The 19,354-nt window shown below is 37.4% G+C and overlaps 2 protein-coding genes across 2 annotated transcripts in view; one reads left to right on the forward strand and one right to left on the reverse strand.

Annotated features, from left to right (window-relative positions):
• LOC109418006 (uncharacterized) overlaps positions 1-19,354 on the reverse strand; it is an 83,750-nt gene that overhangs the window by 61,037 nt on the left and 3,359 nt on the right. The gene's annotated exons all lie outside the window — the stretch shown is intronic.
• Positions 1,151-19,318, forward strand: LOC115268503 (uncharacterized). The gene is made up of 2 exons (XM_029876556.2): positions 1,151-1,406; positions 9,067-19,318. Exon 2 carries the CDS (start codon positions 9,074-9,076, stop codon positions 13,931-13,933), a length of 4,860 nt encoding a protein of 1,619 aa, XP_029732416.1. The 5' UTR covers positions 1,151-1,406; positions 9,067-9,073; the 3' UTR covers positions 13,934-19,318.

Below are 19,354 nucleotides of genomic sequence, written 5' to 3' on the forward strand. Positions count from 1 at the left end.
CCATACTATTTCATTGCATTAGCTATATGGTACAAGCATTTTATATGCTTTAGCAATCACCACAGTAAAGCTTGCTTTAAATCAACAATCGTAGCGCCACTTTTGACTTTAAACCAACTTTAATGGTACCTATACTTTGTTTTGGTGGTGAAATAAACAAAACAGTTTTAAATTCCGCCCCGAACAAAAAAATTTCCTTATGAAAACTTCAAATGCATTTTAAAAATAGTTCCCGGACTCCAAAAATTATGAAATTTTGGATCTTGACTATTTTTTGGTCAGAGATTCCAATTATGAAATAATTCGGATACCCCTAATGAACCCAATTATCATCATTTACCCTACATTCGAGCGTGGGTGTATCTATGAAACAAACCGGACTTCAGAGTGCCATAAAAAATGGGTCGGCGATAACAGATTTCATATGCGTAAGTAGCCTATATCTCGCTTTGAAGATAAGCTAAATAACAAAAGTAAAATTAGCTACAAAAGGCAGATAGCGGTAAATACGTAAGTATGTAGCAAGACAGTCCTAGACAGATTCGATTCCTGGTCTCTCCAGGATCTATTCGTACACTACAAAAAAAAATCTTCATTCCTTCTATGTGTCAGGCACATCAATGGAGGTAAACAAATGCTTTCCATTAGTGCGACTCATATATGTACATATATAGCTCAAAACGGTAAACATAACGAAAAATATGTCAACACGTTTGTTTTGGACCAGTAAAACCAACATCCTCACTAGCTTCAATAAAACTGGCTTTAACTGCCTGTACCCAGTTTTCCCGCATAACCAATAGATGTTGTTTGTAAACAAAAATAACAATTCCGCGTGTCGAAAGACTGAAAACCCCTACATTATGAGTCATCATAACACAAACTGCAAGTTTTTAACTGACTGGATAAAATCGAGGTAGAATGTACATGAAAATCAAAGTACATAAAAGGGTCGAGGGTCTATATAATCGAGGGTCCACTTAATCGAGGTATACCTGTACCACCTAAAAGCGTGGTCGGTGCAAATTTTGCAAGCGGTACGTCTGTTTGTCTGTAGCGCTAGTGGGAAACGTCAAACACAAAGAAAAACAATGCGTACGCCTCTAATTGTGAAAGTCACCATTATGAAAATTCAACATGATCGTTTAAGTCTGTTAAAGTCTGTTTGTCTGTGATTAAGCTAGGAAGTAGCCTCTATCAGGGATAAACTTCAGAGAAGATAGATAAGATATCTGTGCTTTTGTTGAATGTGCACATCATGTTGGGCGATCATTCCAGTTTTGTGAAGAGTGTTGCGAAGAACGGTTGTGTTTTGTGCGTGACAGAAAAAAAAACCTGGTGGAGGATTCAGCCGATAGCGGTTCGGAAACTACATATTTTGGCGTCGATGCTACACAATTTTATCTGTAAGTGTTGTAATCGTTTGGTTGCAAATTGTTGATTTTTGTTTTTGTATTCAGTTAAGTTACCATTTCACTACATTTTACCAATGCACACTGGGCCACGGCCCACGAGTGGAATCGAGCAAGTAAAACCCCCTAGCGTTTCGGGAGTGCATATTTTTTTAGTTAGTTGCCTGTACTTTTATGTGCTTAAACGGAGACAAATTTCGTTCGTTTGCAACAAAAATATTCATGTTTATTCGGTAAACTGATAAAATATTTAAAACTAAAATATAAATTTTTAAAACTAACTCAATTACATATTGATTTCTACAATACCCATTGAAGAGCCCCCCGTTCCGCCGTCGAGAACATAAACAAAACTCTCGAGTTCCAGTTGCAGCACCAAACAAGTTTTCCTCTTGCAAAAAAAAATTCAAGTTTCACCAAAAGTTTCCACGAAATCCAATTGATTTCGGGAGCGTATGTTTTCTACAGGATGTTGTCATCGAAAGTACCACGCGGGAAGTGGGTTTTCCTAGAGAAGCAAATGACTTTGTAAATTTAATTGGAAAACAAATATTTCCGTAGGGCCGACCTACCACAAAAAAAAACAAAAAAATTTACATTCGTTTCTAACATAACCTGTCAGAAGATGCATGTTTGTTTCAAAAATGGATTGAATTTGCTTCAAATGTGACGTTCGATTTAAACAGTTTTATTTTTGTTGCCAAAACAAATTGACAATTTATTTGAGTTTACCTGAAATATTTTTGATTTTACCATGCTTTTTTCTGAGTGTATGAAAGTTGGTTGCAGTTAGTTAGTAAGTTGCCGCGTTACGTAAGTAGGTGGCGTTACGACATAAACTTTTTCTGTTGCACGTCTTATAGGTTTCCGGTCTTCTGCAAAGTTCTAGAGCGGGCAAAAATAAGTAAAAACGTCGAAGACACCAAATTTGTGTGACTTCAAAGAATAAAGTTATACTAAAAAAAGTAAAAGTTACCTGAAATTAACGTTTTTATTACTCATTTGAATGTTATGTTATTTAAATAATTTACACACCTCACACGCGTTAATCAAAGTAGCCTGTGTCTGATGATGCTAATTTTAAAATTTTTCGGTGTATTTGAAATGGCATTTTGGGCAAAATAGTAAAAGTTAATTAGCAGTTTTTTTTACAAAAAGTTGCAAATTTTGGCAAAATTTGATGCTTGCTTCAAAATGTACCACTCAAGATCTATTAGACAAACCTTTGTCGGAGGTATAATTTGGTGTTTTTAGATATGTACCTTATTTTTAAATGTTGATGCTTTTATATCTGAACAATTTTGATAGAATTGCTTCATTATTCCAGAGTTGTCCTGCCATTAAATCGTCTCGGATTACTTTTCAAAGTTTTATGTTAACCAAATACAATAGACGTTCGCTCGGTGCAAACGCTTTAACTGCAATGCTTTTAAACTGCAAGTCCGTTAATTGCAACAATTTTGCAGTTATCGCACCGCTATTTGTCAAACTTGGATGCCAACAATGATGCGATGTTTTTGGCAAGCACTTTTGCTGCAATTGGGCAGTGTTAGTGAATTATGTGGCATTGGTATATAAAACCAATCCCAAATTTTGTTAGAATCTGTTATTTTAAAAAGCAGTGTCTTCCTTTTGAAATATATATACCGAATAAATTATGTTAAAAGTGGAGCGGACCTGGTGTGATGGTTAAAACACTTGACTACAGACAAACAGACGTAACACTTGCGAAATTTCCATCGACCACGCTTTTAACGATCATTTTAAATTTTCATAGTTGTGGCTTTCACAACCAGAGGCGCGCGCATAAATTTTCTATGCGTTTGACGTTTCACACTAGCGCCTCCTGTTGACGATATTGCACAACACAGTGCACAGTGGAAAAAATCGACCCAAAAAACGGATCTTTTAACGCCGCTGGTTTCGGTACGTGAAGTTGACCGTTTCTGACGTAAAAAATACGAGAAATCGATTGTTGCTAAATTCATTCACCGCACGGCACGGGAAGTGGTCCATTTTGCCCCATTTTGCCCTTTTTCATACAAGAAAAGATTCAAAATGTACTTTCAAACAACAAGCACAACTGTAGATCGTTTAAAATAGCTGCAGGTATAATTAGAGATTCATAACAATCATAAAAATACAATATAGATCCTTTTAAATGCTTATTTTGCCCCATATGCCCCCACAACTGCTGGAAATTCACACTTTTACCTAATTATGAATGGATTTTTAATGTTACTGATTTGAAGTTGATTTTTTTGGTATAAACAAAAAGCGCTAAATCTTTTATCACCAGAATCATCTTCGGGAGTTGTCCAATTTGCCCCATTTTGCCCTATTTTCATTGAAAAATGAGATTTAAAACGTATTTATAAGAAACAGATACTGCTAAGGAACGTTAAAATTAGTTTTTGGTGCAATTGGCAGCTAACAGTAATCATACTCGTATATGAAAGATATTTTCCCTATTTTACCCTACATGCCCCAAAAACTGCTGGATGATGAAATTTTTTGTATTGTTTTGTAACATCACTCTTTATCATGGTTGCAACATGAAGTCATTTTTGATACATACAAATTCGGTTTATCGATTAGCTTTAGAATCACGGGAGGGTACAAACAGCTGTCCATTTTACCCCAATTCGCCCTGATTTTTTGTCGTCTCATGAATAAATTGATTTCTCGTGTTTGCTTATGTCCGAATTCATCGACTTCTGGTACTGAAACCAATGTAATCAAAAGGACAGTAACTGTAATAAATGACTTTTTTCCAATTCTTGCTTTTGGTGAGGAACTGAGGGCAAAATAAGCATTAATCTTAATCTTAATATGTGGCAAATATGCTCAGAACTGATTAAATGTAGGATCTTTGATATATACATATTGGTACTTTAAGACGGCCTATTTAATCAGTTTTGTTTATATTTGGCACATTTTATAAAATACTTATTATACCCTAATTCCCCATGAGAAGCTAAACTAAAATTATAGAAAAAGTCGTATATACACTGAAAGCCGGCTTGCGGTTATGACAACCACACAAATGTTTTCAAATTTACTATGGCAAAACATAATCATCAACCCATAAACGCTTCTTGTGTGCATTCTGTTTCCTCTCATATCAACCGGTTCGATAGTCGAGTGGTAGCGTGCGAGCTTGGTGATCTCAAGATTCTTGGTTCGAATCCGGTTGCAAACAGAAACTTTTTTTAATTGTAAATCGGGTCCATGGTAAAATTGAAAACATTAACCTGTTGAGTTAAAACGAAATTCAGTCTGCACAAATCAAGTGGCGTTGTGCATTTATGTTGACCCTCAGAATAGTAATTTCAACCGCAAGCCGTCTTTCAGTGTATGATTGCATTTTCGTTTACGTTGGTTTCAGCACCAATGAAAATGAGGGAAACTAATTTATTAATTTAATGAATTTATATATCAGCTTATAATTCATTACATAAAAAAGCAAGGCGAATGGGGGCAAAATGGACAGCTGTTTGTACCATTCCGAGAATGATTTTAGTATTAATCGATAAACCGCATTCGTATATATCAAAAATGATCTCATTTGTTTTGCAATCAGTGACATTGCAAAACCATACAAAATATGGTATTATCCAGCAGGTTTTGGGGCATGTAGGGTAAAATAGGGAAAAAATCTTTCATATACGCGCATAATTACTGTTAGCTGCCAATTGCACCTAAAACTAATGTTAACGTTCCTCAGCAGTATCTGTTTCTTATAAATACATTTTAAATCTCCTTCTATGAAAATGGGGCAAATTGGACAACTCCCGAAGATGATTCTGGTGATAATAGATTTAGCGCTTTTTGTTTATGCCAAAAAAATCAACTTCAAACCAGTAACATTAAAAATCTATTCATAATTAGGTAAAAGTGTGAATTTCCGGCCGTTGTTAGGGCATATTGGGCAAAATAAGCACTTGAAAGGATCTTTATTGTATTTTTATGATTGTTATGAATCTCTAATTATACCTGCAGCTATTTTCAACGATCTACAGTTGTGCTTGTTGTATGAAAGTACATTTTGAATCTCTTCTTGTATGAAAAAAGGGCAAAATGGACCACTTCCCGTGCCGTGCGGTGAATGAATTTAGCACCAATCGATTTCTCGTATTTTTTACGTCAGAAACGGTCAACTTCACGTACCGAAACCAGCGGCGTTAAAAGATCCGTTTTTTGGGTCGATTTTGCCCACTGTGCAGTGATTCGTGCAACTTTCCCACCAGGTGATGGTAGTGTGAACTGGGCGTTGGATTTCCATGACAATCGTTCAAGGTGTTACCACCGACGAACCGACGTGACAGTGGTGATTCAAAAGTGTCCCCCCCCAAATTTAACGGTCGACCACCGAAGCGAGCGATCGCTTCTGTCAAATCAGCGCAGACACGAACCGTTTCCTATATGAACATACGGGGGTTCGGTGTCGAGCTATCAAATCATCGCGAGACGTTATAGAGGTGGCGATAGTGTTCGGCTATTTTTCATCATGGCGTCGCGGACAACAAATTTGAATTTATTTGTTCTAGCTGTCACGTCGGTTCGTCGGTGGTGTTACGTCTGTTTGTCTGTGACTTGACTATCACGCCGAGGACCTGGAATCGAATCCCACTCCCGACATACTCCACAAAATGTGGGTTCTTCCTTCGGAAGGGAAGTAAAGCGTGGGTCCCGAGATGAACTAGCCTAGGGTTGAAAATCGAAAAAATATGTTAAAATATGGAAAAAATCAGCAATACTTTTGATAAGTGTAAGAATTGTACTGTTCGTCATCAGTAGATCAACTCGGTTTTGCCTTTCTCGTACAGTAGACGTTCGATAACTGCAACATGTTTACGTTTCACTTACCGAATGAAATTCGATAACTGCAACAACTGACAGGCGTCAAAAAGCTGTCAGTTACTGCAGAATGCAGCGAAAGTGCATGCAGAAAACATCGCACTGCATCGAAAGTGCATGGGAAAAACATCGCATCGCTGTTGACATTTCATTTTGATGGATAGCGGTGCGATAACTGCAAAATTGTTGCACTTAGCGGACTTGCAGTTAAAAACCATTGCAGTTAAAGCGTTTGCACCGAGCAAACGTCTACTGTACACTAATGTCGTTTTCGTTTTTGCGGCGGTGCTACACCGCTTCGTGCTACACTTTTCGCTGAATAAACGAACAATTTCGATGCAGTTGCATTGGTGTGCGTGTATAAACACCAAAATATTGACAACTTTGCAAACGCTGATTGGTGGACGCGGTGTGCACCAGCTACACTCCCGATTTTTTGAGTGCTACACTATCATGCGCGGTGCAGAAAAAGTGTAGCACCGGTGTAGCACGAAAATCAAAAACGAACGTTTTCGGTGCAAAAGTGCTACACCGGTGTAGCTCCACCGCAAAAACGAAAACGACATAAGTGTACCGGAAAGGCTATATGTTCACTCCAAAAATGACTTTTTGACAGAAGGCCCGGAGGCTCAAGTCACATATACCAATCAACTCAGCTCGACGAGGTGAATCTGGTCCCATTGTTTCCTATTGAAAATGGTTCGAATCGGTTCAGCCGTTCCGGAGTTATGGCCATTTAGGTGTTCCGGAACGGTACCCCAGGAAGGGGCCAGATATAAAAATGCTACAAAACCATGCATGCGACACATCAGACAGCGGCTTTTTCGATAACCTAACGAACGGTAAGCAGGAAAATAGTATCAGGCTATATCTGAACCGGTAGTGTTCCGGAATCGATTCCGGATGTCCCGCCGGAAATGGAAAATTATAAAAGTGAGCCAAATCCATGCATACGACACAACATCAAATAGCGGCTTTTTCGATAACCTGACGAACGGTAAGCAGGAAAATAGCATCAGGCTATATCTGAACCGGTAGTGTTCCGGAACCGGTTCCGGGTGCCCCGCTGGAAGTGGCCAAATATAAAATTGAACCAAACCCATGCATGCGACACATCAAATCGCGGCTCTTTGGATAACCTGATGAACGGTTAGCAATAAAATGAAATCAGACTATATTTAGGAAAACCAGTAGTATTCCGGAACCGGTTCCGTGTGTCCCGCCGGAAGTGGTCAAATGTAGATGGGAACCAAACCCATGCGTGCGACACATTAAATAGCAGCTTTTTCGATAACCTGAAGAACATGAGCATGAGCATGAGAATAGCCTTGGATCACAGCAGAGACTACCGGTAGTGTTCCGAAACCGGCTCCGGGTGCCCCGCCGGAAATGGCCAAATGTAAAAGTGAACCAAACCTTAGACCAAACCCATACACGCGACACATCAAATAACGGCTTTTTCGATAGCTTGGTGAACGGTAAGCAGGAAAGTAGCCTTAGATAACAGCGAGACTACCGGTAGTGCTCTGGAAACGGTTCCGAATGTACCTCCGGAAGTGGTCAAATATAAAAATGAACCAAACCCATTCATGCGACACATCAAATCGCGGCTCTTTAAATAACCTGATGAACGGATAGCAAGAAAATGGTTTCAGACCATATTTGGTACAACCAGCAGTATTCCGGAACCGGTTCCAGTTGTCCCGCTAGAAGTGGTCAAATGCATATGATAGCCAAACCCATGCATGCGACACATTAAATCGCGGCTATTTTGATAACCTCATAAACAGGGACACAGCCTTTGATCACATCAGAGACTACCGTAGTGTTGCTGAACCAGTTCACATCAAACCACGGCTTTTTCGATAACCTGATGAACGGTTTACAAGAAAAAAAAGTCTCAGATCACATTAGAGACTATCGGTAGTGTTCCAGAACCCGTTTTGTATGTTCCGCCAGAATGACCAAAATGTAAAATAAATCAAATCCATGCATGCACATCAATTTTCGGCTTTTCAGAAAACCTGTTGAACAGTTAACAAGAAACTAGTCTCAGACCATAAGTATTTAAAACAATAGGTAAAGTCTTGGAACCGGTTCCAGGTATCTCATAGGAAATGGTGAAAACAGCGATAAATATGTGTAAGAAAACAAAATCTTTACAAAACTGAAGCAGGCTCATCAAATCACACCTTTTTTCAAATTCCTGTTTTAATCGCATCAACCTCGAACAAAATTTTTCAATCCCCTTTTGCGTCTAAAATTACTGCGCAAAATTTTAATCCGACTGGTTGCACCTCGCGCTCTGTGATATGGTTTAAATTTGAATTGGATTCAGTATGAAAAATTTCACTTGCTTCAATTTTTTGATCAAATTCTGTGAATCTAGTAACCAGAAAACTGTGCTTGTGCAGGAAAAAGTTTATCGAAGACTGTAAAGTGATTTTTTGTCGTGAAATAAATTATATTTTAGCTTTATTTATTATTTATTTATTTATTTATTTATCGCCTTGGTATTGATCGGCCTCCAGTAATAAATAGTAAAGGTGGTCACGCAGTCAACTAAGAGGTCTAATATTTTTCAGCTGTTTATACATTGAACATAACGTTGAAAATATGTGCCATCAATAAGTTTCCCAACGATGATGGCTTGGATAAAATTATTGCTTTTATAAGTAAAGTATTCACAGGATTCAGGATGCTTACGTCGACGGAAAGATCATGAGTACATATTCGACGAGAAAGGCACTATCACCACTAGGTGGATTAATTCGAGTTTTTTTTTTAATTTCAGATTCAAAATGGCTTGCTCAATGCAGGGTGTTATAGATCCGGAAACCACAAGGCCTATAACGTACGAAAGCAGCATCAAGTCCGGCACTCACGGCGAAGTATACCAAAAGCAGCTGGCCCAAGTTCTTTTGCTTAGGCTGACACGACAAAGGAAGGATTTCCAGTTAGCTTACGAAATGACAGCAGCGGAAAAGTTTGATGATGTGGTGCTGTACGATGCCGCAGCCAAGCAATGGATTTTTCTACAATCAAAACATGCAGACGGCAAAGATTCAAAGATAGATCTCAATGGCTTGCTACCGAAAACGAATCGGGAAAAGGCAGATTTCAGTTTGTACAAATATTTTTATTCCTATATGATAGTTCAACATAGGTTCAAAGGCAAAGTCAAATTCCTGCTGTTCACCAACAAAAAACTTGATGAAAAGCTAAAGACAGCGGGAGATTACATGTCCTTCGAAGATCGAGATGTAGACGAATATCTTCGCTTCAATTCTGAAGGAGCGACCCACAAATTACTTACACCGACTGAACCGACCATTCAATCAATCATGGAATATGTCAACAAAGATTTATATTTCCTAAAAGATGCTATCAAGGACCTTTTCACTGAAGGAATTATTACAAACGAGTTGTCAAAATACAAAACATATTTAAATGATATTTTGACGGAGTCTGGAAATCAAATAAGATTCAAAGATACATTCAATGACTCATTAATTTTCATTGCTAAATTGTACAAAGTACTCAAACCAGATCTACTCGATTTGAAGCCCATTGATAAACCACTAGGATATGCCGATGGAGAAGTTGAATATGACTCTTTAAGTTATCCATCAGTGGAGGGGCAGGATTTCGAACACCTGATTGACGCCATAAGAAACCTTTTTCGTACTGGAATTTTATCTGATTTTTTAAAAACGCACGAGAATCTTCTAGCATTGATTCTAACAACAACAGCAAATGGCCAGCTAGCATTCAAAGATTCATTCAGTAGTGATATAATCTGGAAAGCTGAATTGTATAGAACGTTGAAGGCGGAATTGGGTGACCTGAATAAAAAGGTTACTACAAAGCAGAAACTCTTCGATGGAAAGGCTTCACGGAACAAACACCATTCAGTATTATTGTATGCGGAAGAACCTGATGTGCGACAATTCTTTACGCTGCTCACATTGTCAGTGCATCAACCGGATGAATTGGAACCCTTTATCGTCAAGGAGTTACATTTGGGGATGAGAATGTGGCTACGGCCTGACGTTTTAGGTAAGCTAGCCGAAGACGATGATAAAAATGCGGTGAAAGATTTGGATGATTATTTTGAATCAACGCTGAAATGTGGCCAAGGTAATTCTAAACCATTCTTAGATCAACATTTTGTCACGCGGTATTCCAACAAGCTACGGTCTAAAATTTTTAAACTGTTTCCGGAGTTGAATGACACAAATCAGTTATATATTAACAGAGAGATTATTTTTGATCAAGAGAACATTGATACACAAGAAAATTTGCAAGGTTTTCAATTTGACGGAATCGTGAAATCAAAGCCAGATTGTAGTTTAGGAAAAACGATTACATTTAGTGACAACTCTGCAAAAAATAGGCATGGAGTGGATGACAGAATGGCACTTCTCGACAGAACTAGCAAGGAAATGACTGATAGGCAGTTTTCAGAAAATTTGAAGATGAGGTTTGCACATTATCAGTGTTTGGTTTTAACGGCCGACCCAGGGATAGGTAAAACTGAACTTTTCCAATATGTAGCTCTTGAGCATCAAAAACTCACATCAGGAGCAGTTTTCTTATTTCGGTTGAACAGAATACAAGATTCCAAGGACGTTTTAGGTAATGAAACATCATTGGAAATCCTCAAACCTGCGTTGTCTCAAAAGAATCTGGAGCTCATACAGAACCATTTGCGGAACAAGTCAAATGATCTTATTACAATGCTGTTTGACGGATATGACGAAATACATGAGAGAAATAAGACCAGAATAAACAAACTGTTTGAGCTATTGTTAAAGTCAAAACAAATTCAACTTGTAATAAGTGCGAGAAATCATGAGAAAAACTCTTTGCAGCGCTTTTTCCAAAATCACAACTTTAACGTTGGTTACTTTACATTAGAGCCATTTAACAGTGAAAATGTTATTGAATACCTTGCGCAATTTTGGAATGAAAAATGTGATTTCAATTCCAAGTTTGATTCGTATTCAAAGTTTCTGATTGAGAAATTTTATAGCTTGTGCAGAGTTCCATTGATGGTGAAAATGATGGCTAAAATCTACAAACAACGTTTTAAAGAATTCAAAGAAACTATGATTGATAAAGAAGGTGAAATAAGCCTCTTAGAAAGAGAGTTTTCACAAATCGAACAAATTTACGGAATTTTTATAGAAAATTGTTTACTTGTAAAGATAGAGGATGCATGCCACGGCATTGGGAAAGTCGATCCAAACAAACAGATATTCGATGGATTTTATCTTGATCATCAACTACTTGCAATAAAATTTCTTGATGTTGGTGATCTTAAACATATCTTCAAGAACCCAAAATACATGAAGAAATGGGACTGCATTCAAAAAAGTCATCAGAACCAGCTTGAAAAATCTATTCTGTTAAATTTTGTTGACGGTAAAGTTTCGTTTACTCATCACTCTTATGCTGAGTATTTTGTTGCGAAATTTCTCTGGGATGATTTTATTAACTTGAAAAACATTATCAATAAAGTTTTGTCTCGTTTTACTGGAATAAGAGAGTTTTTTATTAAAAAAATTGAAGAAAACATCGACTTGTTCGTATCTAAATTTGCTCAACAGACGTCTTTTGTTTCAAAAGAAGTTGCTTTCTGGGCTTGTGAAAGTAATGCTGTTGAGTTGTTGAAATATGTTCTTTCAAAAAAATTTTTGAGTATGCCAAACAAGGTCAAAATGCTTCAAATTGCCATTAAGAACGGCAGTGACAAAATATGTTCCTATTTGATCGATGACTATAAAGTACATCCCAATGTTAAGTATGATGGTGGTTTGGCTGCTTTACATTGGGCCGTTATATATGGACATAGAAATTTAGTTCATTTATTGCTTGAAAGAGGAGCGGACATCAATATTCGAAACACGGGAGGATGGTCAGCTCTGCATTATGCAGTCCATCACAAACGAATTCTTATTGCACAATTTTTGCTCGATAAAGGCATGGACGTAAACTGTTCAAACAATGACAAATGGAATCCACTTCATATTGCGTGCAATAACGGTGATGCTAATGTAGTGAAAATATTAATACAAAAAAATGCAGATCTTGATATACAGACAATCGAAGGCAAAACTCCGCTTTATTTAGCTACGGCAGGAGGACACGCAGAAATTGTTATCGTTTTAATTGAAAATATGATGAAAAAATTCCCTTTCCGTAGTATGTTTTGCGTAGACTATGCATTTCAGATAGCTGTCCGTTACGGCCATAGTTCTGTGCAGGAAATGCTTAAGAGAAAATATCCTAATGATGCTTGCGCAAAAGATATCGATGATCCACTAATACACTTTGCGACTTGGCAGGGAATAATTCGATACGTTGAAAAATTGATAGACGAAGGTACCAATGTTAATGCACAGAGTACAGCTCTACACCTCAGTGCATCTGCATCTGATCACCGTCTTGTTGTTGAACTACCGCTTGGTAAAGGTGCTAACGTAAACGCTGTTGAAACAAATAAATCGACACCGCTTCATTTAGCATGTCAGAATGGTCATACAAAGGTTGCGGAAAAATTAATGACACAAAAATCACTAGTTAATGCAATGGGCCACAATTACCAAACACTGCTAAATTTTGCATGTGAAAATGGACACAAAGATGTCGTGGACGCTTTGATTAGAGAAGGTGCCAATATTGAGGCATTAACTCTAAATAAATGCACAGCACTTCACATAAGTGCTTTCAATGGTCACTGCGATATTGTGGATTTGCTACTTGATAAAGGTGCCAACGTAAATGCTGTTAAAACAAACAATTGGACACCGCTTCATTTTGCATGTCAGAATGGTCATAAAATGGTTGTGGAGGTATTATTGAAACAAAAAGCCAACATTGACGCATTGACTCACGATAGCTCGACACCGTTACATTTGGCATGTCTGAATGGTCATAAGGAGGTTGCGGAAATACTATTAAGACAAAAAGCCAACATTGATGCATTGGACCACCGTAATCGGACACCGCTACATTTTGCATGCCAAAATAAACACAAAGATGTAGTGGAAACTTTAATTGAAAGAGGTGCCAAGATTGACGCATTAACACAAAATAAATGTACAGCTCTTCATCTCAGTGCTTTCAACGATCACATGATTATTGTGGATTTGTTGCTAAGTAAAGGTGCTAACGTGAACGCCATTGAAGTAAAAAAATGGACGCCGCTGCATTTTGCATGCCAGGATGGCCGTAAAGAGGTCGTGGAAATATTGTTGAAACAAAAAGCCAAAATCGATGCATTGGATTACCAAAATCGAACACCACTTCATTTAGCATGTGAGAATGGGCATAAAGAGGTTGTGAAAATATTAATAAGAGAAAAAGCCAACATTGACGCAATGAATCACGAGAACTGTACACCTCTCCATTTGGCATGCTGGAATGGTCATGCAGAGGTTGTGGAAATATTATTGAGGGAAAAAGTAAACATTAATGCATTGACTCGAAAGAAGTACACACCGCTTGATGTTGCATTCCAGAATGGTCATTGCGATGTTGTGAAAATATTACTTAGACGGATTGGTTTGCAAAATCTCGTCACATACCCAAGTAACCACAAGCATTATATCATAACTCTAATTCAAATGTATTTTAGTATAGCTAATGCAAGATAACTTTTATTCAACGTTTTTCAAGTAATGATGCATTAAACCTACATTATGAATGCGTTGAAGCCTTAAGGGGTTTTTGACAGTTCAATATAGTTCTATAGAGGCATTGTTTAATGCTTCATTGCATTATCATATTTAATGCTTCATGGCAAACAGTATTGCAGACTACATCTCAAATTGGACTATCACACTGTTTATGGTACGCCTAAAAAGTGTGATAAAAGTGCACATTTGCCTCGGATCGTCTCGACGTCTTCGGGGCACTTATTCCTCCATTTACAAGGAATAAGTGCACCGAAGACCTCAATTCGATCCGACGTATCCCTGCGCTGTAATCACACTTTGAAAATGTGTGTACACTATTGTGTCAGTCCAATTTGGGGTGCAGTCAGCAATACTATGGGAAAACGACGTTTTTCATTCAATCGACCGTAGCATTTCTCCTAGTGCCCTTGAGTGTTAGTTGACCCTTGGTACTCCTGGGCCACTTCTCAGCTACAACTTTGCCGAAGACCACATTCAAATCGGACGCCTCATTAATTTGTTATCGATTTTTATCCAGAATGAAAATCTTTGATCACGATGATTACACTATTCAATGGGCATCACTGCAATTTGCCTTGAAACATAGTAGCCATGATTTATGTGTGCTATCTTTGGCGCCATGTGCAGCAATGTTGCCTGCTGGGAAGCTGAACGATCACTGTTAAAGTTTCTGCAGTTGGATAAAAATCGGTAACTAATTAATGAGGCGTCTGATTTGAATGTGATTTTCGGCAAAGTTGTAGCTGATGAAGGAGCCTAGGAGTACCAAGGGTCAACTAACACTCTAGGACACTTGGGGAAATGCTACGGTGAATTGAATGAAAAACGTCCTTTTCCCATAGTAATTCCCATACAAACTTTGAAGGGCTTGTGCACTCTCAATTTTCAACCAAATCAGCTCATTTTTGGGGGAAGGCTTAGAACCTGGTTATGAATCGAATAAGCGGTGTGGAGCAAAAACGATTTTTTGAACCACGCTATTAGTTAGAGCTTCTATATGGTACAAGCATTTTATATGCTTTAGCTATCAGCTCAGTAAAGCTTGCTTTAATTCAATAATAGTAGCGCCACTTTCGACTTTAAGCCTACTTTAATGGTAACTATATGACAAAACAACTTTATATCGCATGTCATATAATACACTATAAAGTGAAGTTAATGCTCTATATACAGCGCCATGGTTACTTTGGTATTGATTAGGCGTGCCAAAATGATCCTTATAGAGGTCGAAATAGAGTTTTGTACCATTTGTTCAGGTGTACCTATTTTGGGCACTTGCTGCTATAACTAACTCAATTTCAAACCGATTGATTTGAATTTTTGTATAGTGTTAGGCACGTCAGTATCTAACTATACAAAAATTCAAATCAATCGGTTTTAAATTGACTAAGTTATAGCAGCAAGTGCCCAAAATAAGTACACCTGACCAAATGGTACAAGTCCCTATTAACAGAAAAAAAAAGCCATCGAGGGGACCACTACAGTAGACGTTCGCTCGGTGCAAACCGTTTAACTGCAATGCTTTTTAAGTGCAAGTCCGCTAAGTGCAACAATTTTGCAGTTATCGCACCGCTATCCGTCAAAATCAAATGTCAACAGCGATGCGATGTTTTTCGCATGCACTTTTGTTGTAGTGCGAGGTTTTCTGAATGCACATTGGCTGCATTGTGCAGCGACTGACAGTTCCTTGACGTCTGTCAGTTGGTGCAGTTTTCGAATTTCACTTGGTAAGTGAAACGTAAACATGTTGCAGTTATCGAACGGCTACTGTAATTGAAAACTGGCTACTTTTTATACAAAATTCTCAATAGGGTCCTAAAATTAAAGAAGAAATCTCGCTTTTATCGAATAATACGATCAAGCACGGTATTCTAATCGGAATGGTACTTTACTGGAACTCGAAACACGAAGGAATAATGAGAAAATTCGAAATAAGTAAAATGGTAAATAGTTCTAGTTTGACATTTGAGGCCGACCTTGACGTGATGACGTACTGGGATTTCAAAAAAGTTTATATCTGACATACACGGTGAAAAAAAAGGGCGGGACAAAAGCTTTAAAAATTGAAAATTATGTATGGCGCTGTCCATAAACTAAGTAGACTCATTTTTGGCAATCTCAGAACTCCCCCTCCCCCCTCGTAGACTTTTTTCCATACAAAATTTTTAAAATTTGTATGGAGCGTAGACTTTGACTAGTCCCCCCCTAAGAGTCTACGTAGTTTATGGACAGGCCCTATTCTCAACCACGGCCAATAGACAATTTAGGGCAAAGCTAAAAAAGTGCAGGTGGCGCTTTTCTTAAGGGTTCATTCAAATATTACGTAACGCAAAATTTGCCAATTTAAGACCCCCTCCCTCCCCCACGTAACAGCTTTTGTATGGAAAATTTTGAAATTTTGTATGAAGCGTAACGCAGCGCTGGACCCCCTCCCTCCCCCCTTAGCGTTACGTAATATTTGAACGAACCCTAAACAATTATTCAACCATCTCAGGATTAATAACTTATGCTATAAATGTAAGACTTTCGCAATTATTGCAGATTTGGGTGACTTTCACATAATGTATTGACCAGAAATATGGTATTTTTGCATCCAAAGTTGAAAATTTTTCGTTACCTAACCTTACATTTAATCGACCATAAAAACGTGAAAAACTTAGCAAGTATGCACTCTTGAATTATATTTTGTGGTTTAAACCAACAATCTAGATAGGGCTTTAGGACGAAATGACTTAGCAATAGTTAGCAGCAGACGACCTTGATGAAAAAGTTCAACCAATGCACAGTGGGAAAAATCGACCCAAAAAACGGATCTTTTAACGCCGCTGGTTTCGGTACTTGAAGTTGACCATTTCTGGCGTAAAAATGTACGAGAAATCGATTGGCGCTAAATTCATTCACCGCACGGCACGGGAAGTGGCCCATTTTGCCCCATTTTGCCCTTTTTTCATACAAAAAGAGAATTAAAATATACTTTTAAACAACCAACACGACTGTAGATCGTTAAAAATAACTTAACTTAGAGGTTAATAGTAATCTTAAAAATAAAAAAAATGCTTTCAAATGTTTATTTTGCCCCATATGCCCCAACAACTGCTGGAAATTGTGAATTTTACATAACTATGAATGGATTTTTAATGTTACTGATTCGAAGTTGAGTTTTTTAACATAAACCAAAAACACTAGATCTTTTATCACCAGATTCATCTTCAGGAGTTGTCTAATTTGCCCCATTTTGCCCTATTATCATAGAAAAATTAGATTTAAAATGTATTTATAAGAAACAGATACTGCTATGGACAATTGAAAATAGTTTTAGTTGCAATTGGCTTAACAGTAATCTTGCGCATATGTGAAAGATCCTTTCCCTACATGCCCCTAAAACTGCTGGATAATATTTTTTTTGTAATGTTTGTAATATCACTGGTAGCAATACCTGAAGTCATTGATCATTTTTGATATATACAAATACGGTTTATCGATTAGCTTTAGAATCATTCACGGGAGGGTGCAAACAGCTGTCCATTATAACCCAATTTGTCCTGATTTTTTGTCGCCTCATGATTAAATTGATTTCCCATATTTGCTTATGCCCGAATTGATGGACTTCTGGTACTGAAACCAGTGTAATCGAAAGAACAGTTCAAATATATGACTTTTTTTAATTCCTGCTTTTGGTGGGGAATTCAGGGTAAAATAAATCACTAATTTTAATCTTAATATGTGGCAAATATGCACACAACTGATTAAATGAGGCATCTTAAATATATATAATTTGGTGCTTTAAGACGCCCTATTTAATCAGTTTAGTGCATATTTGACATATTTTATAAAATGCCTATTATGTCCTTAATTCCCCATCAAAAGCTGAAAAAGCCTTTATATATGTAGTTTTGATAACATTGGTTTCAGTACCAATGCAAATAAGGACAATTAATTAATTCATTACATGACAACTAAGGGCAAATTGGGGTAAAATGGGCAGCTATTCATACCAATCCGAGAATGATTCTGGTATTAATCGAAAAACCGCATTTGTATATAGCTAACATGATCAATGGCTTCATGTTTTGCAACCAGCGACATATCAAAACCATACAAAATATGTTATTATCCAACAGTTTTAGGGGCATATAGGGTAAAATAGGGAAAATATCTTTCATATATGCGTTTGGTAACTGTTAGCTTCCAATTGAACCTAAAACTAATTTCAGTGTTCCATAGCAGTATCTGTTTCTTATAAATACATTTTAAATCTATTTTTTTCTATGAAAATAGGGCAAAATAGGGCAAATCGGACAACTCTCGAAGATGATTGTGGTGAAAAAAGATCTAGCTCTTCTTGTTAATGCCTAACAAATCAATTTAAAATCAGTAACAAAAAAAAGCCATTCATAATTTGGTAAAAGTGTGAATTTCCAGCAGTTGCTGGAGCATATGGGGCAAAATAAACATTTAAAAGGATCTTTCATGCATTCTTATGATTGCTATTAACCTCTAATTACACCTGTAGTTATTTTCAGTCGTGTTGGTTGTTTAAAAGTACATTTTAATTCTCTTTTTACATAAAAAAGGGCAAAATGGACCACTTCCCGTGCCGTGCGGTGAATGAATTTAGCGCCAATCGATTTCTCGTACTTTTTTACGTCAGAAATGGTCAACTTCACGTACCGAAACCAGCGGAGTTAAAAGATCCGTTTTTTGGGTCGATTTTTCCCACTGTGCAATGCCGAAAAATGTATATAGTTATTCTAGTTGATAAACAAATTTGTTTTCCAATTTCCTTTATAAATATGAACCACCTCATTTTCATATACATTAGAAAGAGGGCCCTAAGAACCTTTTTGTAGAAAATCTGGGTGCTGGACCAGTGTGCAACCTCTATTGATCGATATAAAAAAAAAGACAATTACACCGTCTTCGACCTTGCGGCCTCTACAGACTGAACATTACAAACATTCGACAACGGACAACACATATAACACCCAGTGGCCCAGTGGAGAGTTTTCCGTTTGACGAAAAGTTTTCCCCAACTGAAGCGGGAATCGAACCCACACTCCGTGGCTTACGAGACACCTAAACGACTGCCGCCGCTAACCGCTCGGCCACGAAGCCCACAACTTTGTCATAGTGATGGTGGTTCTGGAATGATTTTTTATTGCGCGACTATGGCATTTCGGAAATTTTCAAACAGCTTGTTGAACAACACTCAAACATTAAGATTTATAGTTCCGGTAGATAATTTTAAACAGTAATGTAAAAAATGTAAGTATTACAAAACTACAAAAAAATAATTATAATAATATTGCATACAGCTTTAATTAAAATACTTTCGTGAAAATATGCATCTTGTTTGAGTTAACACAGAAAATATCCGAA

Source organism: Aedes albopictus, chromosome 2 (genome assembly GCF_035046485.1).
Source record: "Aedes albopictus strain Foshan chromosome 2, AalbF5, whole genome shotgun sequence".
Lineage (NCBI taxonomy): Eukaryota > Metazoa > Arthropoda > Insecta > Diptera > Culicidae > Aedes > Aedes albopictus.